This window comes from Podarcis vaucheri (assembly GCF_965113315.1).
Source record: "Podarcis vaucheri genome assembly, chromosome: 17".
NCBI lineage: Eukaryota > Metazoa > Chordata > Lepidosauria > Squamata > Lacertidae > Podarcis > Podarcis vaucheri.
This window is the reverse complement of record NC_138755.1, coordinates 1,475,411-1,503,173: the sequence shown is the minus strand read 5'-3', so window position 1 is coordinate 1,503,173 and position 27,763 is coordinate 1,475,411. Positions and strand designations below refer to the sequence as shown.

General features: G+C 46.3%; 1 protein-coding gene across 1 annotated transcript; it reads right to left on the bottom strand.

Moving 5' to 3' along the window:
• Positions 1 to 371: 371 nt before the first annotated feature.
• On the bottom strand, positions 372 to 26,095 carry CFP (complement factor properdin). Its single transcript, XM_082205857.1, has 10 exons — positions 25,942 to 26,095; positions 15,776 to 15,926; positions 14,143 to 14,315; positions 9,645 to 9,815; positions 7,426 to 7,623; positions 6,620 to 6,793; positions 4,914 to 5,108; positions 2,068 to 2,179; positions 1,022 to 1,161; positions 372 to 914 (listed from the first exon to the last, which is right to left on the bottom strand). Exons 1-10 carry the CDS (start codon positions 26,012 to 26,014, stop codon positions 910 to 912), a joined length of 1,392 nt encoding a protein of 463 aa, XP_082061983.1. The 5' UTR covers positions 26,015 to 26,095; the 3' UTR covers positions 372 to 909.
• Positions 26,096 to 27,763: the final 1,668 nt, after the last annotated feature.

Sequence of the window (27,763 nt, the reverse complement as noted above, 5' to 3'; positions counted from 1 at the left end):
CAACCCAAATAGATGATTGTCTACCAGGACATCCCTTCCTACTCAGCTAATCACTACAATGGAATGTACTGCCCTACTATTACCTCTGCAACCTCAGCACACAGCCCAGCCCAGGAAATGCTTTCCACTCTGGAACACTTAGAACCTTTAAGAGCATTCCAGGACAACAGGGCAGGCAAGCAAATAGCTAGAGAAGTTATTGCCTTTTTTACAAAGCTCCTGTCATTGTTACTAATTTTTTAGCATTTTGTCAAAGATACTATTTTTCAGCAAATCTACATAGAATAATAGAATTGTAAGTCCAACCCCTTGCAATGCAGGAATCTCAACACATGGTTTCCCATCCCATTTCTAACCATACTGGACCCTGCTTAGCTTTGCAAATGTGCGAGCAGTTTTATTGCTGCACCACTAGGAGGTACATACTTTTACACCATATTCATCTGTCTGCAAGCAGAGCTCTCAACAAACAGCCTAAAACATCCAGATGCAGAGTAGTGGTTGCTTTTACAGTAAATGAAAACAGTAGAATCCATAATGTGATTAAAATCTCCCACCTAGGACACACACTGGCCTGATATGCTAAGCATTTTTTTTTAATTTCAAAAATAACAATCATATATTAAACAACAACCAACAAGCATACAATGTATTATATCTATGTGAAAATGAAAAAATGCTTATGAAATGGGGGAAAGCTTATATGAATTAATACCCACATTACACCGTGTGCTGACATGTAAGTGTGTTGACATATAGGACAACTTATTGTACTGATTATTCCTCAGTTCTCAAGGTCACCATTTCAAAAAGAGGAAGCAGCTATTGGGGGTTGCAAAGATGAAAGGAAGCGGACATTAGCCTGGCTCCTGGTAGTCTCCAGCACTGAAACCCACAGTTTCCTCAAAATCAGTCTGGGGGTGGGGGGCAGAGAGAAAGAGAGAGAAACGTGGTTAAATCCAGGGGAAATGCTGGGCTCCCCCATCGTTTTCTCCTCCCCAGAAGATCGCCACCAACTCACCTTCACAGGGGGGCACATTTTGGCATGGTGCTTGCTCCTCCACCACCAGCCCCTGTCCATCCAGCGGCTGGCAGTTGGGTTTTGGGTGCCCCCAGAAGCTGACGTTCAGTACCTTCCTGTTCTCTCCTTCCACTGTCATTCTGCAAGCCAGAGAGAGAGAGGATCACAATGAAGGGGCTGCTTGGCTTAGGAGGTCACACTCCCCTCCCCTGTTCCTCCAAACTGGCTTCTCTGAGACAATAACAACACGACAACTCCAGCAGGATATGTCTTCCCCCACCTCCCAACACAGCGTGTGGTACCACTGCACATTTAAGGCTGTGCCATACCACTATAAACAGTCATGGTTTCCCCCAAAGAATTCTGGGAGCTGCAGTTTTTCAAGGAGCGCTTGTAGGAGACCCTACCCCATTCCCCTCACAGAGCTGCAATTCCCAGAGTCCCCGGGAAGACCAATTGACTGTCCTAACAACTCTCAGTACGCTTAGCACACTTCAGTTACCAAGAGTTGTGGTTTTTTTTAAGGAAGCCATGACTTAGGGGGTAACTAGGACCCTTTCCTGGATAATCCAGCAATGGAATCCTCCATTGGATTTTAACCCTTGCTGCATCCAGGACCCCAGGAATCAGAAGGGACTCAGTCATCATACAGCCTAACCCCTCCCTGCTCAAACTCACAACAGCCTATCTGTTTCCAATCTGATTTTATTTATTTTGATAAATTGTATGCCCATTTGTTTTTCATGTGTGATTTTTATCAGTATTATTAGTGAACATTCTTTATTGTTTTATGCAAACTGCCAAGTAGTTTTTGCCTATTAACTCTTGTCAGATAAATTCATGAATTCTGCACTAGCTGCAGCTGGCCAGTTAAGCAAGTCAGAAAGTGGTTTCGCAGGCTTGCCCTTCAAAAATGAAACAACTCCCTATTTCTCTCTCCCTCAACTCAGCTCTCTCTCTCTCTCTCTCTCTCTCTCTCTCTCTCACACACACACACACACACACACACACACACACACACTGCCCTTCCCTCATTTCATACTCACGGGTAATTGGGGTAGATGGCTTTGCACTCCCTCTTGCGAGATTTCATGGGCTTCTCCCCACAGGGCGGGTTGCAGAGGCCCCATGGGCTCCATTCTGTCCAGGCTCCTTTCACTGAGAGAAGCCACACAAATCAGACCCACAGGCCTGGCATCCCTGGACTCCACCTCTGCCTACTGAACAACTACCATGAAGGGAACTGTAGCTCTGTGAGGGTTCTCCCAACAGCTCTCAGAACCCTTAACAAACTACAGCTCCCAGGATGCTCTGGGGGAAAGCATTACAACTGTTAAAGGAGTATCAATATGGTGTCAATATGACAAGTAGAGTGTCTGAAGAACCAGTGGGGCATGCCAGTGAGAGCCTCAGAAAGGGACCAGAAAGACATGGGACTCAGCTGCATGGTAAAAATAAAATGTTATAAATGCATTATAACATGTGATACCGGATGGTGCTGTAGAGCTGGAATCAGAACTATAAAATTTTCCATTATGAGCTTTTAAAAAAAATTCAGAGCATTTCTTATAGTTGTGTAGATGCAGCCCTGCTCAACCTGAAGCACACAGGGTGGCTTTGGGCCAGGCATTCAAAAGCAAGGGGCAACAATCAGGTGGGGAGAGGCGGTTGGCTCACCTACCCTCTGCCATCGTGCCTCATGTCTACAGCTCACTAGGCTGTATCTGTTTGGAAAGAGATATCAGATACTACACTTGATCTTAACCAAAAGGCCTAAGAGATGGGAGTCTGTTACAGAGAACTCACTTGTGAGCGGACAGGTGTAAAGTTGCACTATATGAGAACTGAAATTTTATGATGGAGATGCACAACTTGGATCCGGGACTGGATAAAATTAAAAAACACAGATTTATTAGATTTGAAAGGGCACAACAATAGATTTGGTTGGCGTGCGTATTTGTGGTACAACAAAGGGAAAATACATAAAGCATTTTATAATCATATAATTAGGAGATCACTTTTAAGGGCATGGGGAAAACATAAAGAACTATTAGAACTAAAGACCCCATGGTAGGTTTCCCCTACAGAAGTAATTTCAATCAAAAAAATAAATAGGGAGAAAATATGGCCTACATATAGAGATTTGCTAATAGAAAAGGAAGGGAAGTTAATACTGAAAGAATATGAGGAGATTAAAGAATATGTGTATGATTGGCTGCAATATCGTCAATTAAATGAGGTATCTAAAGAAGATTTTAAAAAGGTTTTAGCTTGAATATTTCAAGATTCCAAAGAGAAATTATAGAAGATAATACCAAATTGTTGAAGAAAACAAATAATTTATTATTAGAATGGGAAACAAAAGATGAAGAGGTAAAAAGTATAATGATTAAATGGGTGCAAGATATAGGACACAATAAAGAAATGGAAGAATGGGGAAAATTATGGAGAGTAAATTTGAAATTTACTGATTGTATTTTAATAAAAGAGAATTATATGAAAATGATGTTGTTGTTTAGTTGTTTAGTCGTGTCCGACTCTTCGTGACCCCATGGAGCAGAGTATTACACCAGAAAAAAATAGCAAAAAGGTATAGAACAGGTTCAAATAAGTGTTGGAAATGTAAAGAAAATGAAGGCAACTTTTTCACATGTGGTGGAATTGCAAACTGATTAATAAGTATTGGGATATGATTTGTAATGAAATTAAGAAAATATTTAAATTGACCAGAAGCTTTTTTATTAGGTATTACAGGTTAAGATTTACTAAGAGAAAAGAAGAAACGCTTTATGTATGCTACAACTGCAGCTAGGAGGTTATTAGCCCAAAGATGGAAAAGCGAAGAAATACCAACTAAGGAAGAATGGCTACAAAAATTAATGGAATATGCTTAAATGGCAAAGTAAACAGAAAGTCTCAGAGACTCAAGAGAGAATTTAAGAAAGAATGGGAACTTTTCATATTGTACTTACAGAAACAATGTAACAATGTAAAGATCTAAACTCACTTCCAGGATTTGAGTAAACATTTACAATTAACAACAGAAATAATAATTATCAATATGGACAATATGTACAATATCTGAAAGCAGGCAGGGTTTAATGGGGGGTGGGGGACCGACCAGAAAAGGAAGTTGAGGGAAGTCGGGGGGAAATGGAGGGAATGTATTTTGTTGATTTTGATATGTGGCAATGTGATAAAAATGTAAAATCCAATAAAAATTATTTTAAAAAAGGAAAGAGATATCAGAAAGTAGAATCTTTGTTGCTATTGTTTTTAAAAATCCACATGATAGAGGAATGATGAATGGCCTTATTAGATTGCACCATCTGTGCCCAGCATTCTGCTTCCAGTGGAGGAGCCTTTGGCTCTCGGAAGCAGGACACACCCAGCACCTCAGGAGTATTGTCCAGGAGGCCTGAGCCCCCGGTGCTTGGCACTTTCCTCCCTTCTACCTGAATTGAAAATCCTTTTTTAATATATATATAAGGCCACTTTCCCTCAGTGCTCACATCCGTGCACATCTATACATCAGCATGTGCTGGTGTGTTGTGGGCCAGAGTCTTTGGGGGATCTAGCAACACCCCTATGGCAGCTTATTCAAAGAAATACGGCTTCTTTAATATGGAGGTTCCATTTAAATATCCTGGCTAGTTTTTAACAGAGTGACCTATACTCAAAACAAGTGCCTAATTCTTCTTTCTTTCTTTCTTTCTTTCTTTCTTTCTAAACAAGCCACCCAAGAAATGGCCATCACATTGTGGGTGAGGAAGACAAAAAGAAAACTCAGATTATCTAGGGCTCCCAGCAGCCTCCCATCCTCCAGGCATTTCTGAAGCTTAGCCTTTCATAAGGGCAGCTCCTTCCACCTCTTTTTATCCCCAATACTCACAAGAGCATAACTGGACATTGTAGCAGCTTCTGATATCCATGGTTGGCCCCACACAGCGCTTGCCCTCATGCGCCCGTCCAACGCATGTCCTGGTTCTCCTCTGAAGTCCAGTCAGCTCATCGCAGGCGATCCTGATATTACTGGCTTTATTCTCACAGACACTCCATTCGGACCACTCCCTCCAGCGCCCGTCCACTGTGTGGCATTGCGGGAGAAGGAGGAGGGTCAAGAAGAATGCCAGCCAGCTTTGACGGTGGGCAAGGGCAGCCAGCCCCACAGTCCGGGGATGGGACTTGAGGGCCACCCCCCACCGTAGTCAGACACCCCCCCCCCCATCCAGGGAAATGAGAGTCACCATCCCAGTTCAAGGACACAGCCAGGCAAAAATTGCTGCAGGAGAGAACGGAAAAAGAAGGGGCATGTTCCGGGCAGAGCAGGAGCTATGTGGGGTGCAGCTGGAGCATTCCAGGGGCCAGACAGAGAAGTCTGGGGGCCACATTTGGCCCAAGGCCTGAAGCTGTCCACCTCGATGTCAAGCAGATTCACAGGGAGGGGGAGGGGGGGTATTGTGACTTGGAGCAGCCCTTGGGACCAGGGTTATAATTAAATATAAATTATTTCCTAGAGGTATGGATCAAAGAAATTGCACGCTGTTTCACACACATCCATATATGTAGTTGTTAAGTGTGTACCTCCACCCCAAATTACCAACTGAACTTTAAAACTAACTTTTAAAGCATTGATTGTTCAAATTATAAAAAGAGTTCATCAAGTTACAAAAATATAGCCTAAAGTCAGAAACAACACATGACCACAACCCGTAAGCAGACCCAGCAAAGCAGGAAGATTCCATGGCATGAAACTTTTCATGAATAAACAGCTGGACCCTTTTCATTATCACCCGTGTTATTATATTCTATTAAGATTTTAATTAAATAAAATGTAAATTCCAGCTATCCAGATGTTTGCGAAATATACCAGGCCCGGAGTCAGCATGCAGCATCCATCCGCAGCACCCCCATGTTGGCTGCCCTGACCCCCAAATAGTGTCACTTCAGGGCATGGTAGGAAATTTACATGGCAGTTCCCAGACGTAGCCACAGACAGGGCAAGGGAGACAGAAGCGGCCCACCGGCAAAGGAGACCCCCTCAAACCTGGAGCTGGCCAGGCGTCATCCTCATTGGTCAGCAGGCAGGAGCGGGCTGACTTCTTAGCAAGCAGCTAAGCAGAGTATTTGCATGATCTCTTTTTAAAGGGAAGCTGAATAGCCTGGCCACAGCCCAGAGATGTACAGACAGACCTCCACAGTCTCCTCAACATGTGACAGCTCAGAGTGGCCAGAGTTTTTTTTGGATCTGGCAACAATCCCAAAGCACCTTATTCAAAGCGATACGGCCTCTGTACACGGAGGTTCCATGTAGTTCTTCTGGCTAGTTTGGGAATAAGTGGGGGCTCCCCTTCACCTCTCAATTCCTGAATTCCACAACACGAGGGACACAAGCCTTCTGAAGAAGGGGCAATATTCACCAGCAGAAGAAAGCCAGAAAGTGGTAGCAGGAGGGCCGCAGATGGCAGTGGGCACTGGGGGCTGGAGGGAATGGAAGCAGCCAGGCAGGAGCAAGTGAGCGGGGCAGGCTTTGCGGTCTGGCTCTAGATTCCCACCCACAAGAGCTGCCCCTGCCATATCTCCTTCCTTCCCCATTACCTGGGCAGGGCGTCCTGGTGTTACAGGTGTCGGTGTGGGTGTCTGGACCAGGGCAGAACTTCCCTCCATGCTTTGGCGCAGGGCTGTCACACAGACGCTTCTCCACCGTTCGGCCAACCCCGCAGGTCACCGAGCAAGAGCCAGTGGGCTTCCAGCTGCCCCAGCTGCCGTCCTCTGTGGGGCAACACAAAGAACTCTGGACCCCCAGCCAGACTTGCTCAGACAAGCGCAAGCTCTAAATGGGCATCGCTGTGGCCCATCAAGTGTGGAACTACATTGTCCAGGACACAACAGAAATTCATTTGGAAACTCCCTGCAGCAGGGCTACGAAAACTGTGGTCGTTGAGAGTTTCTTGGACTCCCAGCAGCCCCAGCCTTCAGCATGGACAATGGTCAAGGGTTAAAGGGGTCTTCACTGCTACATCCATCCCCAGCCTATAAACTAGGTCTGTCGCTTTGGAAAGCATTGGGACAGGCCAGTCTCTTTGCTCATTTCCTTTCTGGATCACCATCCGGCTGGCCAGAGACAGCAAAGAATCTAACATTCACATATGCATTAATGTAAAAGTTAGCTGTACTTTTGTAATATTTTCTGCTCTTTGCATTGTTGTTGCTTTAGTTATCTGTACACCGCTAAGAGATATTTTTAAAATACACTTTGTGATATAGAACTGGCACAAATAGGTACACACTAAATAAATCCATAAGGTGGGGGGGGGCTTGTCTCTTCTGGGGCAACAGGGTCATCACCCGCAAGCTGCTTGCAGGAGGAGGGCTGGGTAAATGAGGCAGCTTTCTTTCCTTACGTGGACAGAAGGGCAGTCCGCTGCAGGAGCGGTAGTCTTGGTCAGCTCCAGGGCAGGGGTTTCCAGGGGGGTCTCTGGAAGGTGAGGGGCTGTTACACTGACGCCGGCGCTGCTGCCTGGGCTGTGGCCCCGAGCCCTCGGGAACGCAGGTGGCAGGGCAAGGTTCCCAGTTGCCCCAGTTGCCCCAGTTTCCATGGGCTGTGTGAAAAGAGAAGCAAGCACAGAAAGATGAGGGGTGTGAGGGGGAGGCGGTGTGGGTCAGGATGGGCTGTGCAGAAAGAAGGGAAGCAAACCTCACCTCCCTAAGACCTGTGTCCCCTCCATCCTTGCTCCAGACTGTCCCGTCTCTCTTCTCCATCAGATTATCCGGTCCCAGCAAAGCTCTACCAGCCATATTTGCTTTAATGCGTTCAGCACCCCAACCCCCCACCCTGATTCCCTCTCCTCCTTCCATTCCCATCACCTTTTTAACGGATCAAAGGAGTGTAAGAACTTACACTTTTATCTATAAGAACTTATACATAAATGCTGCCACTCATGGACAGAAGGAAAGATTGATTTTATCATTTTCATTTTTTGTACTGTACCACAGTAAAAAAAAAAAAAACTCCCCCAAAAGTAAAGCAGCCTTTTAAAAAAACACCACTATAACCATTTCTTGGATCATTTTGTATGGCTACCTACCAGTGAAATTCTTTTGGTGGCTTACAAAATAGTATTTTTTAAAAATAGTATTTTTTAAAAGTCAAGAAACAACAATTGAAACAAAACAAAAAGTCAATAAACACAGCAACACCCCAAAAAATCCTAGAAGAAGCAGAATTAAAAAATTTGCAGCTCATTTCAAAACCCCACTAAGAGAGTGATCCTATAGAAATATCCACCAGGATGAGTGTGGTTAGGATCCAGTGGATCTCTGAACTCTAAAGACTATTTTGAAGGCTTGTTTGCCAGGTTTAGGCCAGCTCAGCTGGTAGCAGCCCTGCTCCTGAACAGAATTTGGATCTGGTGTGCTGCACATGAGCTTAACTTATGCTGGCTTATTGTGCATAGGATTTCTCCCTGAAAGATGGCGAGCATAAGCGTTATTTAAAACAATATTAAAACTGTGAAGGCCTAGCCCTAGGGTTTGTTTTGAAACACAAGCTTAAGCTTCATTCACCTTAGTGAATAAAAAGGTACCAGAAAGACCACAAAAAAGACACCAGGTGACCTCTCTGGGGAAGGCAATAATCAACTATATATGTAGCTGTCAGAGCTGCCCTAGGTCCCAGCTCACAAAGGACCAACGCTGGTTCGTTGTTATATACAAAAGTCTTTATTGAAGTTCATTTTCGTTTTTACAGCCGCAGCGTGCAGCTCTACGTCTTAACCTCTAGACCGCTGAAGCTCCGTCTGAATCTCCTCCCCCCAGACACCAGTTTAAGACTCTGGCCTTGCTCCACCTCTTCCTCTGCTCTTTCCTCCTCTGGGTCCGCCTGTCAGCAGGGGTCTCGCCCTTCCTAGACTCTTCTGACGCTGAGTCCCCTGAGTCTTCCCCCTGCCTCCGGCGGGCTTTAGGACCTGGTTCCCAATCCGGGTTTTCTGCTGTCCCACACGCCTGTACATTCGAACTTGGCACGCGCGCCCAGCCGGCAACCTTCCTCCTGACTGTTACACTGCTCCTGTCACTGCTTCCCCCTTCGGGGAGGCTAGCTGGACCTGACCTCCCCTCCATTCCCCCACTCTCCAATAGAGGCGTGGTCAGTCTCGACTCATCTTTTCTCCCTGCTGGAGGAGACGCTGGTCCTGACACCTGGGACCCTTCCCCCCCACTTCGCTCTGGTGGGGAATCTGGTCCTGATCTCCCGCTGCTGCTTTGGGAGTCCCCGCTGGCCCCTTGTTTCTGGTGTGTCTCCCCTGGGACCCCCCTTGCCCTGACCATCGGCGCCTCCTTCTGGGAATCTTCTGATTCGCTGGAGAAGCTCATGGAATCTCTCGGGTCACTGCTATACCCCCCTACACTGCCCTCCGATTCCTCCCCTTCGCTCTCCATTTCCTCTCTCCCCTGTGCCTCTGTTCCTGAGGCCCTGACAGTAGCTGATTAATCCATATTACATGTACAGCCTTGCTCCCTCCTCCATTTCAACTCTCTGACCTCTCATTGAATCCATTTTCCTTCCCTTCCTGACATCCTTTGACCCAGTTCTTATTTTCCAATATTTCTGTCAAAAACCTACTTGGGCAGATCTGGTTGGTGTCACAGGACCGTTGTTCGGCGCCGTCTCCTAGGCAACTGCCTCCACAGTCTGGTGCTGGATTGGTGCAAGTGCGCTTCCTTGTCTGCAGCCCTCTGAGGCAAGTCACAGAGCAGGGACTCCAGGCAGCCCAGGCTGACCAGCCTCCCACCCCTGCAAGGAAATAAGGGGCAGCATCCATGAAGACTGGGATGAATAGCTTCCTTGACATGCCCTGAATTCTCTTCATGAAGCCCAGTCTTTTCTGCAGAAATGCTCTTAGGAAGCAAGCAAGCCTGCCCATCTAACCCACTGTTATCCACAGACTGACTGGCAGCCACTCTCCAGATCGCTGATATATTCAGAAGACAGAAAGCGGGAGCTATTAGCGAAGCTGAAAGCTGAAGATTCATCTCATATATTTAAATCAAATCAAAGTGGGGTGGGAGAGGAATTCAGCAGCTACAAGAATCCACAGTAATGGGAAATTATCATCATATAAACAGACAGGTGTGATGGCCTGGGAATCCGATTCAGAGGCTGAACCGGAGGAATCCCAGCCTGCACAGGAGTCCCCGCCTCCAGGGCCGGCTGAACTGGGGCAGGGCCTTGATTCTGAAGCGCCTGCACCTGTGCTGGATCCTCAGGAGCAGGCACCAGGTGAATCCACTCTGGCTCCAGAGGTGGTTGAGGACTCAGTGCCTACAGGTGAGTCTCCCCCTGGGTCCAGTAACCCTTCAGCCTCTCCTGAACTGCAGAGGCTCAGGGCAGAGAGGCAAAGGGAACTGGTTTCTCCCAGGAGGAGTGCTCGCCTTAAGGCCAGGGGAGGCGGGTCTCCTGGGGGCCGGGACCGCCCCTGGCCTCAGAGAAGATAAAGGCCAGTCAGCCCGGTCCCAGGTTGCGGGAGCAACGTCGTTGATGAGCTGTTTCGGCCAGCATCCAGTCCTGTTTCCCCCAGTGTTCCTGTCCCCGCCCAGCTTCCTGCTTCGGACCTCACCTCGCTCCTTGTGAACTGTTTCCAGCCCAGTGACCCAGGACCGGACTTTGACTACACCAATGGTAACCTTCCCTCCGGGACCAGCACAACAGGTGAGCTACAGGTGTGATCAGGATGCAATCCATATATCCACTGGCGGAGGAAGATGGGGGTGGAGGAAGTGTACCGCCCTCGGCAGCGTGCTCCGGGGGGGGGTGCCATCTTGGCTGCCCCCCGCCCACGCGGCACACCACGACCCTGGGATGCACGCCGCCCACACCTGCTCTCCGCCCCCCGGTGCCGGAGCATGAAGCTCCACCACTGCATATATCATGGATGGAGAATTGGTGGTCTTCCAGATGTTGTTGGACTCCAGCTCAGAACAGTTCCTGCTGGCAGGCCCAGGGGTCAGGATGATGGAAGCTGAGAGTCCAGCCCCATCTGAAGAGCCACAGGCTCCCCACCTGTACTAACACACTTACCTGGGAGCCTCTTACAGAGAACTCACTTGTGAGCAGACAGGTGTAAGGTTGCACTATATGAGAACTGAAATTTTAGGTTGGAGATGCACAACTTGTGGGCTGGATTCTAGTTATGGGTAAATTTTACCTGGTCCCGTTTGTCCCTACAAAATGTTAAGACAAACAAAAACCCCTTGGTTTTACAGATAAGGAAGAGAAGCAACTGGTTTCCATGTGGATTTAATTATAAATATTAATGATTTATTTACAGCATTTTTACCCTGCTCTTTAGTCAAAAAGTCTCCCAGAGAAGCTTGTATAAGATACCGTATTTTTCGCTCCATAAGACGCACCTTTTCCCTCCTAAAAAGTAAGGGGAAATGTGTGTGTGTCTTATAGAGTGAAAGCAGGTGGGAGGCTCTGCTCAGCGCTCCCTTTAAAGAGCTGCGCCTAGCGTGTGTGCGGCTCTTGGGGGTTTTTCCGCGAGGTGGGAGAAGGGACTGACAGGCTGCCCTCTGTCCCTTCCCACATCTCCCAGAAAAGCCAGCCAGAGCCGCTGCCAGGCTCTGCTCAGTGCTCCCTTGTAAGGGCTCCCTTTCGTCGCTCCTCCCGCTTTGCTGGGAAGCCAGCAGAACAAGAGGCGCTGTGCAGCTATCGCTCTTGCTCTGCTGGCTTCTCAGTGAAGCAGGAGGAGCGACGGAAGGGTTTAAAGCAAGAAAAGCAAGAGCCACTTACATGCTCTGCGCAGAATTTTTTTTTTCTTGCCTTCCCCCTCTAAAAACTAGGTGCGTCTTATGGTCAGGTGCATCTTATGGAGCGAAAAATACGGTAAATAAAAACAAGGCAGCCCCTGATGAAGACTTACAAACTAAAAAGCACAATACAAAGGGGGAAATGGATGAGGAGGAAAGAGGAAAACAAGAAAACTCAGGCCCTAGATCTTAGCATACCATAATAGTTCTTAAAGACCAGATGGAATGGAAAACAACCTGATAACAAGAGTGTATATCTGAGCAAGAAACTCTGTAGCTGAAAGGAAGCTGTGTTCAGCCCAAGTTAAAGGACCCTGGGTGACTTCAAGGTGATGTCTGGCTTCACCCCAAGTTCAAGAGCGGATAAAGAGATCACAGGGTAAAAACTGGGAAAAGTGAATTCAAGTTAAAAGCGTATGCAGATGGCCTAGTGATAACAGTGGACGAACCTAAAACCTCACTCCCTAAAGTAACAGAAAAAATTCAGAAATTTGGGGAGGTGGCAGGATTTAAGTTAAATAGGAATAAAACTAAATTATTCGTTAAAAACATGAAGGAAGAAGAAAGAACTGAATTAGAACAAAACATTGCGATTGAAGTCCATAAAAAGGTTAAATATTTTGGGATTTGGTTAACATCAAGAAATATAAACCTATTTAAAAATAACTATGAAAAATTTGGCTTGAGGTTAAACAAAATTTAGAAATATGGAGTAGAATGAATCTCTCATTGTTAGGAAAAATATCCGCGATTAAAATTAATGTGTTGCCAAAAATGCTATTTCTTTTTCAAACGATACCAGTCATTCTGAAAGATGAATGTTTTTAAAAATGGCAGAAAGAGATTTCAAAATTTATCGGGGGGGGGGGGCAAAAGGCCAAGCATAAAACATAAAATACTTACAGACGTAAAAGACAGAGGCGGGTTTGCCCTCCCAGACCTTAAATCTGCTTGTTTGGTTTGGATCAGGGACTGGATGAGATTGGACAAGCAAGAGGCATTAGAACTAGAAGGACATGACAACAGATTCCGCTGGCACGCATACCTATGGTTCGGGAAAGGGAAGGTTCATAGAAGTTTTTACAACCATATAATTAGGAAATCACTAATGAGAGTATGGGAGAAATACAAAGACTTACTGGAACAAAAGACCCCGTAGTGGCTTTCACCACATGAAGCAGTCGCTCAAACCACTTGGAAAGAAAGGGAAGTGGCTCACATATGTTGATTTATTAAAGGACCATGATGGAAAATGGAAATTAAGAGATGACAATGAGATCAAAGACCACTTTCAGAGTTGGTTGCATTATCAACAACTATATGAAACACATAAAGAAGACAGTGAAAAAGAATTCAGTTACACAAGATCTAGGTTTCAAATGGAAGTGATTGAAGGGAAAGTGAAATTACTGAATATTATTAGAATGGGAGCCGAAAGATGAAGAGGTAAAATCAGTTATGATTAAATGGGCACAAGATGTAGATCACAACATTATGATGGAAGATTGGGGAAAATTATGGAAAACTGATTTAAAATTTGCAGATTGTTCCCTACTGAAGGAGAATTACATGAAGATGATGTACAGATGGTACACGACACCAGTGCAGTTAGGGAAAATGTACAAAACTAGTTCAAATATATGTTGGAAGTGTAAGGAAAAGGAAAGGACATTTTATCATATGTGGTGGGATTGCAATGTAATTAAAAAAAATTGGGAAATGATATACAATGAATTGAAGAAAATGTTCCATTTAAAATTTGTTTAAAAAACCTGAAGCATTTTTGTTAGGGATTGTAGGGAAAGATCTGCCCAAAAAGCTGAAAAACATCTTCATGTATGTGACAGCGGCCGTGAGAGTTCTAATAGCACAAGGATGGAAGACTGAAGAAACTCCACCAAAGAATCATGGCAAGAAAAATTGATGAACTATGCAGAACAGGCAAAATTGACATATAAGCTACGGGACAAGGATAACTATGACTTTAAAGATGAATGGGAACCCTTTACAAAGTATTTGAAGACGCAACAAAGCGAACCGGACTCCTTGGCTGGCTTTGAATAAACATTCACAAACATTTCTATTGATGATAATCAGCTAAATAGTTTGAGGATCTATACAACTGTGTAACATGCAGAAAACTGCTTTCTTAGAGAAATCAAAGACTGGAACTGAGGGAAGCTGGGGGGTGGGAGGGAGGGAGGGAGGAAAAATGGGGGGGAATTGTTTTGTTTTAATTTTGAATTAAAAAGTTTTTTTAAAAAAGAGAGAGAGAGAGAAAAGAGCCACAGTAGGAGAGCCAAGATGCTTACTGGGGCAACAGGCCATCAGGCTGCAGGCCTGCATCTCCCACTGGCGGGTGCTGGCCTGACAAAAGCCGGCCGGGCCATTGCGCCCATGACAGGTCCGGTTGCGCCGTTGGACGCCTTCCCGGCAGGAAACAGAGCAGGGGCTCCAGGGGGACCAGTCACTCCAGTGGGCTGCCCTGTGCAAAAAGAAAGAGGAGGAGGAGGTTACGAGTCCTCCCTGCTATGGGGAGTCCTAAAAATCCCCCAGGGAAATTCCGCAGATAACCCAGGGCAGAATTGAAGTACAGTGACTCCCCACTTGCATGGGGGTTATGTAGGCCCCCACACACTTCAGTGAAACTGCCTTAAGTGGGGAGCACCCTCTAAACACCCTTCAAAAGCCCTCTCTCCCGCTCTCTCTTCAAACCATACCAAAAAATACCGCATCCAAAAATACCCGCAACTGGAGTTGAAGCTCTGCTTCCTGCAGAGAGCCCCAGGGCCAAAGACTCTGGAAGGACTTCCACCAGCTTCTCCTCCCCATGCCCACCACCACTGCTACCCCAAATGGGCTCTGGAGGGTCAGGAGAACTCCCCAAACAGCATGTAGCAGGAAGGAGATGGGAGATTCAGGCCAGCAGGATTGCTGGTGCTGACAGAGCAATCTGCCTAAGGCTATACTAAATTCCTCCCTTAGCTGCGCACTCACAAAGTCTAGGTGCAAATTTGTATTACGGTGAGCTAATTCCCAACACACTAGTTAGACAGCAATGAGGGCAGCACCCTACTTAGATTTTCTGTTCACAAGGAAGCCATATCGTTGCGGGGAAAATATTTGCCTGTAGCAAAGTGCTTATTTGCATTTAACACACACACTATCACAGTCAAATTGTGGTCTCACAAAAGCTGCACGAAAAGCAGAGGATGTCATGCTGGTTGATTAACCAACATTCCAAATTTAACAGCAGGACAATACCTTTACAGGGATCCCCCCCTTCCATGTTGCCTGGTACTAGGCAAGGCAGCTACAGCCACACCAGGGACTTATGGTATGTAATTATCCCCTGTGCTTTAAGGCCCAACCCCTGGCGTAGTGTCTGGGGGGGGGAGGGAGTCCCATTGGGGATAATGAGGTTGGTGGCTGAACCAGCTGAGCATCCAAACATACTTTTAAGGGAGGCCAGTGTTTGGCCCTCTGGAGCCCAGGGGCCTTGGCATTTGCCAGGTGCCTCGGCTAGGGTGGGAGAAAGAAAAAAAGTGAGCTTCATGCTGTAACCACTTCTACACAATCCATTGACAGCAAATTTGGTGCACATTTAAAGCACATGGCTTCCTCCAGACAATCCTGGGAAATATAGTTCACCCCCTCATACCACAACTGCAGTTCTCAGCACCCTTAGCAAGCTATAGTTCCTGTGATTCCTTGGGGGGAAATCCGTGTGTTAAATGAGCATATGGTGTGAGTCCTGAGCACAACAGCATTCTCCCTACTTGTGATGGCGAGCAACTGCTCTTTGGAGGTAGAGTATGCCATTCTGGCTCGTAGCCACAGAAGGTATTTGGGGATCTCCAGCAGGAGAAATTGGGTGAGCTAGAGAAGGTGCTGAGTGAAACATGGGTACAGTGGTTAGTGATAAGATTCTGGTGTGACACTCACTGACAGGCCTGGCAAGGCCCATTCCTGTCCAGCTGGAAGCCGTATTGGTGGTTTAGGCAGCAATCGTCCTGGGCAACCGCTTCCCCCAGCAGGTCGTTGCACTTCCCTGAAGTCACATCAAATGCCCCGTAGCAGAAAACATTTTGCGCTCCTGAAATGAGAAAACCCAGCTGAGAGCAGGCTGCAAGCATGAGGATAGGAATCCCCCTCCTAAGCACAAATGGGGAGCTGTGAGTTCCCTATGTGGCCTTGGGGACTCCCTTCAGGCCACACCCTCCTTGGTGCCGCCCGCTTGCCTGGAAGACGAATGGACAGAGGTGTGTGCATAGGAATCTCTGGCTTTGACACAGTTGGGGTGTCCCTACAACAGGTAAGGTTTGCATCCAGTGCTGTGCCTGTTTCTGCATCTGGGCCCCATCCATCACCCCTGGGAGGTAGTCCCAGGTGAGGCTTGAAAAGGTCGGCCAGATAACAAACCCTTATCAACACAAGAAATGCAAGACAAACGAGGTGACACCCGAATGCCCTGGCTAACACACCAACTACATGCCCTCTTAAAATCAGCAGCAACTAGGCCCCTGACAACCTTTGAAAACCTCCTCCTAACAACAAAGGGACACGGCAAAGGGATGGTGTCCACCATGTACAAAATACTACTCCAAAATCCCACAAACCCCCTAGACGTAATCAAAAAAATTGGGAGGACGACATTAACCCCACCCAGTGGACTAGAATATGGTCTAATATGGCCCTTTAAATCCATATCAGCGAAAAGAAAAGAACTTGTTCTGAAACATACTTACAGATGGTACCTAACACCAAGGAAACTAGCACTAATACGCCTAGGAACGTCCCCAAAATGCTGGAGAGGATGCACTTCCATAGGCATATACATCCACAGGTAGTGGGAATGCCCCCAAAACCAACTATTCTGGACAACAATCATACAAGAAATATGCAAAATAACTAAGCAAGTATTAGAAGTCACCCCAGAACTGGCCCTACTAAACATCTTCCAAGATAATAATGCCCACTCACACCACAAAGAGCTCATAACCCACCTACTCTCAGCAGCCAGAAGCCTCAAAGCCAGACACTGGAGAGACCTGTTAGGAGTAAACATGGACCAACACCAATGGTATCAAATAGTATGGGAAACAGCCTTATTAGAAAAACTAACCAACAAACTGAAACTGACACAGGGACAAATAGAAGAAGACGCCTTCACCCTTTATCACACTCACAACCCAACAAGACAACAAGAACCCACCAACAGCAATCTGGCTAATCTGTGATCCAAAAACACACACACATGGAAACAAAGTTCACCACAGCCAATCACAACCAACCAACCACACCCTAGGCCAACCCCAACTTCTCTCCCCACCAAAGAAATACAAGTGAATAGTAAAGGGAACCCACACGTGACGCTGACACAAAACCCCACATATACACCACGTAGAAGAGAAGCATTGCACCCACTCACCTTCCCCCCCCTTTCCCCATTTTCCTCCTAAGGTAACACTAATGTCTCAACAAATGAAACTGATCTGTAGAAAATGTAACTTCAAAAAAGAGACATTGCACATACTTTTGTAAACCAAGAAATCTTTAATAAAATGTGTGTGTGTGTGTGTGAGAGAGAGAGAGAGAGAGAGAGAGAGAGAGAGAGAGAGAGAAAGAAAGAAAGAAAGAAAGAAAGAAAGAAAGAAAGAAAAGCTCGGCCAGCCCTGACCTAGACCCATAGGGGACTTAGGGAAGTGCCGGGTGAGATCCCATGGACAGTAATACAGTGGTGCCCCGCAAGACGAAATTAATTCGTTCCACAATTTTTGTCGTCTAGCGAATTTTTCGTCTTGCGAAGCACAAAATCCCATAGGAATGCATTGAAAATCAATTAATGCGTTCCTATGGTCAAAAAAAGTCCAAACAAAGCCAAATTTGGTACAACAACAGTTTATTAACTGCTCTTTAAAGTCACACATACTGTAAAGAGCAGTTCAAAAATTTAAGGGAAAATAAATTAACTTTATAAACAAAACATGTCTTTGTTTTTAATCAAAGAAAAAAAGTCACGAGACGTTTTCGTCTTGCGAAGCAAGCCCATAGGGGAAATTCGTCTTGCGAGGCAAATCGCGAACGGAAAAAACTTTCGTCTAGCAAGTTTTTTGTATTGCGAGGCATTCGTCTTGCGGGGCACCACTGTACTAGAAGGAAAGGGAGTTCATGATGGCTGGGAGTTTGTTAAGAGGGAGATAGTAAAAGCACAACTTTAGGCAATACCAATGAGACGGAAACATGGAAGGTGCCTAAAGAAGCCAGGGTGGCAAGACTATTTACAGAAATATTGTAAAATTAATGAAGAATGATGTTAGAATGAAATTAAGTGGTTCTAGCAGCAATGTCATAAAGGTGTATGAAAAAATGGCCGGTTAATAGGTGAGAATCTAAAGCTATAAAATATTAAGTTAAAGAACTAAGACAAAAACAAAGAGGGAAAGGAATTGCTGAATTAACCAATTGAACTGGAATACAAAAAAGGGAGGTAAGAGGAGGTCAGGGAAGCAAGGAAATGAAATGTAAGATACGGAAGGATTAATCTGTTTTTAAGTGTGTGTTTTTTCTATATTTTGTATAGTTTTTTTTCTATATTCTCCCTTGTCTCTTTTATTTTTAACTATGTAATTTTTTGTTTCTGAAATTTTAATAAATATCATTCAAAAAAAAAGAAAAGGAGAAGCCAGGGTGGCTATCTAAAGAACTTTTAACTGAGTTAAGATTAAAAAAGGATGTGTACAAAAAATGGAAAAGGGGGGAAACCACCAAAGAGGAATTCAAACAAATAGCCAGCACATGTAGACACAAAGTCAGAAAAGCTAAAGCACAGAATGAACTCAGGCTTGCTAGAGAGGTTAAAAGCAACAAAAAAGGCTTTTATGGGTATGTTCGTAGCAAAAGGAAGAACAAAGAAACAGTGGGGTCACTCAGAGGAGAAGATGGTGAAATGCAAACAGGGGACACAGAAAGGGCTGAACTCCTCAATGCCTTCTTTGCCTCAGTCTTCTCCGATAAAGAAAACAATGCCCGACCTGAAGAATTTGGAGCAAATGATTCAGCAAAGGAAACACAGCCCAGAATAACTAAGGAGATAGTACAAGAATATTTGGCTAGTTTAGATGTATTCAAGTCTCCAGGGCCAGATGAACTGCATCCAAGAGTATTAAAAGAACTGGCAGATGTGATCTCAGAACCACTGGCAGTCATCTTTGAGAATTCCTGGAGAACAGGCGAAGTCCCGGCAGACTGGAGGAGGGCAAATGTTGTCCCTATTTTCAAAAAGGGGAAAAGAGAGGACCCAAATAATTACCGCCCAGTCAGTCTGACATCAATACCAGGGAAGATTCTGGAGCAGATCATTAAGCAAACAGTCTGTGAGCACCTAGAAAGGAATGCTGTGTAAAAAAGGCAAAAGATTTATACGATCTGAAGAGAAACCAGAGTATTGCTTTAAGAGATAGGAAAAAGGTTTGCAAAAGGGTAAAAGCTTAATGGTAAGGATTTGCTGAACTAACAAACTGAAGTGGAATACAAAAAAGGGAGGTATGAGGAGGTCCGGGGAAATAAGTGTAAGGAAGATATGTTATGGAAAATCAATGTGTTTTTTAAACTGTTTTTATTTTGTATTTTTCATTTTTACTGTTATACAGTGGTACCCCGCAAGACGAACGCCTCGCGAGACGAAAAACTTGCAAAACGAAAGGTTTTTTCGTTTTCGAGTTGCCTCGCAAGGCGAATTTCCCTATGGGCTTGCTTCGCAAAACGAAGCTTGCCCCGGGGACAGCGGGTCTTCTCTTTTGAAGCAAGGGGCGGCGGGGAGAAGCGATCTTCTCCCCGCAGCCCCAGGTCCGGGGACAGCGGGAAGCACTTCCCGCTGCCCCCGGACCTCTTTTGCAGCAAGGGGCTGCGGGGAGATCGCTTCTCCCGCTGCTCCGAAGCGGGGCGGGGGGGGCGGGAACACCTGCCCCAGCCGCCCCGCTTCGGAACGCTGCTCCGAAGCGGGGCGGGGGGGGGCGGGAACACCTTCTGAAGGCTGGCGGGGGGCAAAAGTCTTTGCTCCCCCCTGCCTGCCTGTCCCAGAGGGCTTTTGAAGGCAGGCGGGGGGGAGCAAAGACTTTCGCCCCCCGCTCGCCTTCAGAAGAGGTCCAGGACCTCTTCTGAAGGCTGGCGGGGGGCAAAAGTCTTTGCTCCCCCCTGCCTGCCTGTCCCGGAGGGCTTTTGAAGGCAGGCAGGGGGGAGCAAAGACTTTCGCCCCCCGCCCGCCTTCAGAAGAGGTCCAGGACCTCTTCTGAAGGCTGGCGGGGGACAAAAGTCTTTGTCCCCCCTGCCTGCCTTCCCAGGGGCTTTTAAATCGCCCCGGACAGCGGAGAAGTCCTCCGCTGTCCCGGGGTTTTTTAAAATGCTGGGGGTGGGAAGAAAAGCCCTTGTCCCCCCCCCAGCCTTCAGAAGAGGTCCGGGGACAGACTGTCCCCGGACCTGGTCTGAAGGTGGTTTCCCTAGGAACGCATTAATTGATTTTCAATGCATTCCTATGGGAAACCGTGCATCGCAAGACGAAAAACTCGCAAGACGAAGAGACTTGCGGAACGAATTAATTTTGTCTTGCGAGGCACCACTGTACTTTAAAAACTTTAATAAATATCTTTAAAAAGAAAAGAAAAGAAAGGGATGCTGCAATCACCAATAGTCAGCATGGATTTCTGAAAAATAAGTCATGTCAGACTAACCTGATCTCATTTTTTGACAGAATTACAAGCCTGGTAGATGAAGGGAACGCAGTGGATGTAGCCTTCCTTGATTTCAGCAAGGCATTGGACAAGGTGCCCCATGATATTCTTGTAAAGAAGCAGGTAAATGCGGTCTTGACTATGCTACCACTCAGTGGATTTGTAACTGGCTGACTGACCGAACCCAAAGGGCGCTCATCAATGGTTCCTCTTCATCCTGGAGAAGAGTGACTAGTGGGGTGCCACAGGGTTCTGTCTTGGGCCCGGTCTTATTCAACATCTTTATCAACGACTTGGATGATGGACTCAAGGGCATCCTGATCAAATTTGCAGATGACACCAAACTGGGAGGGGTGGCTAACACCCCAGAGGACAGGATCACACTTCAAAACGACCTTGACAGATTAGAGAACTGGGGCAAAACAAACAAGATGAACTTTAACAGGGAGAAATGTAAAGTATTGCACTTGGGCAAAAAAAAATGAGAGGCACAAATACAAGATGGGTAACACCTGGCTTGAGAGCAGTACATGTGAAAAGGATCTAGGAGTCTTGGTTGACCACAAACTTGACATGAGCCAACAGTGTGACGCGGCAGCTAAAAAAGCCAATGCAATTCTGGGCTGCATCAATAGGAGTATAGCATCTAGATCAAGGGAAGTAATAGTGCCACTGTATTCTGCTCTGGTCAGACCTCACCTGGAGTACTGTGTCCAGTTCTGGGCACCACAGTTCAAGAAGGACACTGACAAACTGGAACATGTCCAGAGGAGGGCAACCAAAATGGTCAAAGGCCTGGAAACGATGCCTTATGAGGAACGGCTAAGGGAGCTGGGCATGTTTAGCCTGGAGAAGAGGAGGTTAAGGGGTGATATGATAGCCATGTTCAAATATATAAAAGGATGTCACATAGAGGAGGGAGAAAGGTTGTTTTCTGCTGCTCCAGAGAAGCGGACACGGAGCAATGGATCCAAACTACAAGAAAGAAGATTCCACCTAAACATGAGGAAGAACTTCCTGACAGTAAGAGCTGTTCGACAGTGGAATTTGCTGCCAAGGAGTGTGGTGGAGTCTCCTGCTTTGGAGGTCTTTAAGCAGAGGCTTGACAACCATATGTCAAGAGTGCTCTGATGGTGTTTCCTGCTTGGCAGGGGGTTGGACTCGATGGCCCTTGTGGTCTCTTCCAACTCTATGATTCTATGATTCTAGAGCAACCTCACCCACCCTCCCATAGCAGCAACTGGTGGCCAGTTTCCTCCACCTTAGAATAGTATTATATTTAACTAGATAACTTTTTAATTTTTTAATTTTTATAATAAGAAAAGAGAGCACATGGTGGCAGATCCAAAGGACCATGTGTCTTCCTCCATGTCATTTGAACTGGTACTAAAAGCCTGAGAACTTGCAGTTGGAGGGAGAAATTGTAGAAGTCCACATAACTGCTTAGGTCGTTGGCTCTTGACTGTTTTCACATACAGTGGTACCTCTGGTTAAGTACTTAATTCGTTCCGGAGTTCTGCGGGACTTGACATCTTTCCGCAGGGCCTGCAAGACAGAGCTGTTCCACCAGGCCTTTGGCCAGGGCACAGCCTGACTCCCTCCCTCGGCAATCTTCACGGAGCCCTGGCCCAATGGTTGCCAGTGGCTTGATTTGAATTAATTTTATAATGAATGATTTTAGAGTGTTGTTTGTGTTGTACTTTGTACTGTTTTATTGTTGTTAGCCGCCCTGAGCCCGGCTTCTGCTGGGGAGGGCGGGATATAAATAAAATTTATTATTATTATTATTATTATTATTATTATTATTATTATTATTATTTATTATTCTTAACCTGAAACTGTTCTTAACTGTTCTTAACTGTTCCCACCACTTTAGCTAATGGGGCCTCCTGGTGCCGCCACACTGCTGGAGCACGATTTCTGTTCTCATCCTGAAGCAAAGTTCTTAACCTGAAGCACTCTTTCTGGGTTAGCGGAGTCTGTAACCTGAAGCGTATGTAACCCGAGGTACCACTGTACTAATACCACATCCTGTAGAATTCTTTCAGTTATATTTTATCTGCACAATCAGAATGAATTTGAGGAACCAAAATGTTTTTCTGTGCGGCCTGAGCAAGAGCAGGGAACAGCGTTATAGTGATTGCAGTAGCTCGTCTTTGTCCCCCCACCCCTGCCCTGCTCACAGTTGTGAAGAATATTCCTACGTTGTGAATGGTCCATGTCACCATTAAGAAAAATAGGTCAGAACAGGCAAATATATATGTGGACAGTCCCTGGAGCAAGTGACTTTTCTTCTTTAAGTTCTCAAAGCTCTTAACTTAGCTCAAGGTTGTCATCTGAACTGGCCAGATGTTTAACTGAGAATCGATCAGAGTCAGTCCAACATTTGGAAAACAAGACTTTAGAACCGTTTTGCCCCAAAATGGCAACTAGATGTTCCATTTTGGCACTGGCAGAGGAGTGCGGGGGGGGGAGTGCATTGCCCCCGGCAGCACCATCCCAGTGGGGTGCCATCACAGCTGCCCCCTTCCCACGCTGGCCACCACACCCCCAGGACACATGCCACGCCCCCAGGACGTGCGTCAGCCCCGCCCCCACCTGCTCCCCCCCCCTCCGGTGCCGAAGCATGAAGCTCCGCCACTGCATTTTGGTGACTGTAACCTTGGTTTAAGGAACCATTTGGTGCCTAGCTTATAAATCTGAGTTTCTAACACTGCTTATGGACGTCTGCCAAGTGAGGTTAATGCTTCATGCAGCTGCCAGGTCTGCAGACCCTAATGAGGTGAACTGTTTTGCTAGCATGCATCTGGCGAAACTACCAATTGCCCATGACCACTTGTGCCATAGTAAACATCAGGAAGCCACGGGACTCACTTGTCATTTCTCATTGCTTCAGGCCAGAAAAAGTTTCTCTGACTCAAAAGCTCCCTGCTGGGAAGCTGTTATTACTTTTACAAAACCTCTACCAGGAGAGAAACCTGGAAACCCTATGAAGGATGGGGCAATTTTTCAACTACAGTGGTACCTCGGGTTACAGACGCTTCAGGTTACAGACTCCGCTAAGCCAGAAATAGTACCTTGGGTTAAGAACTTTGCTTCAGGATGAGAACAGAAATTGTGCAGCGGCGGCAGCGGGAGGCCCCATTAGCTAAAGTGGTACCTCAGGTTAAGAACAGTTTCAGGTTAAGAATGGACCTCCAGAACAAATTAAGTTCTTAACCAGAGGTACCACTGTATGGGTAAAACCTTTGTTGTTTCAGTTGACCCTTGAGAGCCAACAGCTATAATCTTTGCATAGGAAGGACTATCGCTCACTGGCAGAACAGCGGCCTGGCACGCAAAAGCTCCTTGGTTTGATCCCTGGCATTTGCAAGGAGGAGGTGCCTGAAGCCCAGCCTGTTGCTTGACAATGCTGATCTAAATGGATCAAGAAATGGATCTAAATGGATCTGACTCAGTATTAGGGCAGCTCCCTATGTTCTAGTATTCCTTGGTTCTTATTGTTTTGCTGCACCCCTCTCTGTTATTGGTGTTCAGAGGTGAGTGGTGCTGCTTATGTAGCCAAAACAGCACTACCCATGCACAAGATGGATGCATGACAAAGCACGAAAAAAGCTTTAGTGGGAAGCCCCAAAAGCCCAGTGAAGACTGCGCTGCATTGCCGTTAAAGACTAACTGTTGGGTTGAGGGAAAGGATCCACTGCATTGTATTTTGGTTTGGGTATTTTATTCTAATTTTGTGACCTGCTGTTTATATATTGCTGAATAGCAACATATTTATTATTTAAATAAATGCTTCAAGTTATAAAGGGATTGTTCTGCATCAGTCCTCCTGGGCAACAAAAGGTCTCTGCTGAAACCACACGAGAATCCAAGCCCTTCCAAGGGAAGATTTGGTAAGAAGCGATAAGTAAGTTCTATACCCGTGGGATACTTTGGTCACATAATAGGCAGGTTTCGCACTATTTACGGGACCTTTCACATCTCAGGTTGCATGGAAATGTTTAAGCCAAATCTGTGGCTTAAAGGGGCCTGAAAGCTTCCTAAGCACCCCTAGGTAAAGGTAAAGGGACCCCTGACCATTAGGTCCAGTTGTGGACGACTCTGGGGTTGCACGCTCATCTCGTTTTATTGGCCGAGGGAGCCGGCGTACAGCTTCCAGGTCATGTGGCCAGCATGACTAAGCTGCTTCTGGTGAACCAGAGCAGCGCACGGAAATGCCATTTACCTTCCCGCCGGAGTGGTACCTATTTATCTACTTGCACTTGGATGTGCTTTCAAACTGCTAGGTTGGCAGGAGCAGGGACCGAGCAACGGGAGCTCACCCCGTCGCAGGGATTCGAACCGCCGACCTTCTGATCGGCAAAGTCCTAGACTCTATGGTTGAATCCACAGCGCCACCCACGTCCCCAAGCACCCCAGATGCCGCCTAAGTCTGTTACCCTTTTCCCATGGTGAGGGTCCTGGGCTTAGCATCTGCATGACAGGCAGAAATCCAATAGGCAAAGTATTCCCTATCGCATATACTGGGGAAAGGATTGTGTGCACAGAATTCCTGCCTGCTACGCAGCTGGTAAAAAGGCAGGGCAGTGCTGCTGCGGAAATAAAAAGTGGCAACTAAACACAACCTATGTCCAGGATTGTCACTTAGCTACCAGTGCACAAAAGTTAAGGACATCAAGCTTTCCCCAGAATGCAGCTCAGAGGAGTCTGTGCGCATGAGGACATTATTGGCTTAATTTGTGCTTGCTTTGCAGGCACAGGAACAGGCCCTGCCAAAGAATGGTGGCCACTCTCCCTCACTACTAGGGGTGGGTGAATTTCTCAATTTCAATTTCTCTAATTTCTCAGTTTTCTGATCTTGAATTCAGTTCTCCATATTTCCACATCAGTTTGTAATGATTTTTTTTAATTCCTCATGAAAATTAATCTTCATGTTGGTGCATATTTCTCCTAATATTTTATTTTTATTCTGAAGCATTTATAAACCAGTTAACACTTCAAAAACCTCCAAGCTGTCACTGTTATAGACATTCTTGTATGCAGTTTTGCCTAAGGTACACATTCTTGCAAAACAATTTCCCCAAATACACTGATGCATGTTATTTTCACATATGCATTTTTTGTGCACAGTTCACCCTGTTATATGCAGCATTGTACACATTACTTGGCAGGAGAACTGCCCTGCAAAATTTGGAGAATCCTAGATTTCAAAGAATAGTTGCATTTCAATTCACATATTGTTTCCGAGAGTGCAGATTAGGCAGTTCAGCCTTTAAATGCAAAGTGAAGCAAGACACACACACACACACACACACACACACACACACACACCCCGCCGACAATTGATACTCATTACCAAAACATCCCTGTCCCCTTTACCTGCAGGAGCCTCCAGGACCCCAAACCACCAAGACACCGCCACCAGGAGCCGCAACTCTTTCCCCCCAGCCATGGCTGCCTCTGGAGCAGAGTGAAAGGAACCGAGAGAGAGGAGATGACATGGCCAGCTATTGGGGAAGTTTGGAGCAGGGGAAGTCCCTGGTCAGCCCCTCCTGCAATAGTCCCCTGGAGTGACTCAGCCCTGATAGGTGGGGCAGCACCCTGATCAGAAACCTGCAGCGGAAGAGGACGGAGTCCAAGGAGAGCAAGAAAGCACTCAGGAGGAGGTGCCTGGAGAGCTCCATGTCTTAGAGTGTGGTGCTGATGACGCCAAGGTGGCAGGTTCAAACCCCATGTGAGAGAGCTGCATATTCCTGTATTGCAGGGGGTTAGGCTAGATGATCCTTGGGGTCCCTTTCAAATCTGTGAGTCTATGATTCCATGAAGCAAAGACCCCCCCCCCGGAGATCTCAAGTTTGCACCAATATAAGTAAGGTGAGAACATATAGACCAGTGGTTTTCAACCAGTGTTCCCTGGGGTGCCTTGAATGATGGTCAGGGGTGCTGCGGGCAACACTAGCCCTCTTTCCTCCCCTCTGATGTCCTCTGGCATCTCTGCTTCCCAAAAGCTTGCACAGCTGTTTGTTGCAGCTTCCCTGGCTACAAGCTCCCCAGGTGAAGGGTGCTTCTGGGGCTGGTCAGGGGGTGCTTCCCAGGCCCCTGTGGGGCAGTGGGAGGAGGCACCTCTCTTTGGGGCGGGGGGGGGGGAGCTCAGAGACCAGGAGTGGCATCAGCAGTTGCCCAGAGGACTCCCAAGGAGAGGGGAGAGGAGGCCGAGGGAACATTCTAGAATCATAGAATCATAGAGTTGGAAGAGACCACAAGGGCCATCGAGTCCAACCCCCTGCCAAGCAGGAAACACCATCAGAGCACTCCTGGCATATGGTTGTCAAGCCTCTGCTTAAAGACCTCCAAAGTAGGAGACTCCACTACACTCCTTGGCAGCAAATTCCACTGTCGAACAGCTCTTACCTAATGTTTAGGTGGAATCTTCTTTCTTGTAGTTTGGATCCATTGCTCCGTGTCCGCTTCTGGAACGTGTCCAGAGGAGGGCAACCAAAATGGCCAAAGGCCTGGAAACGATGCCTTATGAGGAACGGCTAAGGGAGCTGGGCATGTTTAGCCTGGAGAAGAGGAGGTTAAGGGGTGATATGATAGCCATGTTCAAATATATAAAAGGATGTCACATAGAGGAGGGAGAAAGGTTGTTTTCTGCTGCTCCAGAGAAGCGGACACGGAGCAATGGATCCAAACTACAAGAAAGAAGATTCCACCTAAACATTAGGAAGAACTTCCTGACAGTAAGAGCTGTCTGCGCACCATAAAGAGGCACGAAGTTCATATTTATATGATTGTTCTACCATAGAATCATAGAATCATAGAATCATAGAGTTGGAAGAGACCACGTTTCATGTGAACACAACCTATTATGAATACACATTGGCTGCTTGAGGTGTGATCAGCACATGTGCACCTTCTCATTGGTTAATAAAAACATGCTCCTATCTGCATAAGCATTTTTTAGCTTGGCCTACTGTCCATACCAGCCAGCTATGAACTTCTACTTTGATTTAATATTGTTGTAATGATTTTATAGGTTTTTACATTACTGTATTTTAATGAGTCCCTTCCCCTCCAATAGCGTACACCACTGAGAGATTTTCAAAATTGTAAGTGGCCTGTTATATTGCCAAACCAGTCTTCAAGGCTCGGTTTCTCTAATAACCAGCCCATGTACATGTACATTGAGATCTTCCTCAAA

Bases quoted from the DNA above. Each gene is read 5' to 3' on its own strand.
- CFP (XM_082205857.1), bottom strand. From the start codon at position 26,014: ATGGCTGGGGGGAAAGAGTTGCGGCTCCTGGTGGCGGTGTCTTGGTGG. The intron at 15,927-25,941 runs GTAAAGGGGACA...TTCTCATTTCAG, and splicing joins GGTCCTGGAGGCTCCTGCAG to GAGCGCAAAATGTTTTCTGC. The intron at 1,162-2,067 runs GTGAGTATGAAA...TCTGGCTTGCAG, and splicing joins GCCATCTACCCCAATTACCC to AATGACAGTGGAAGGAGAGA.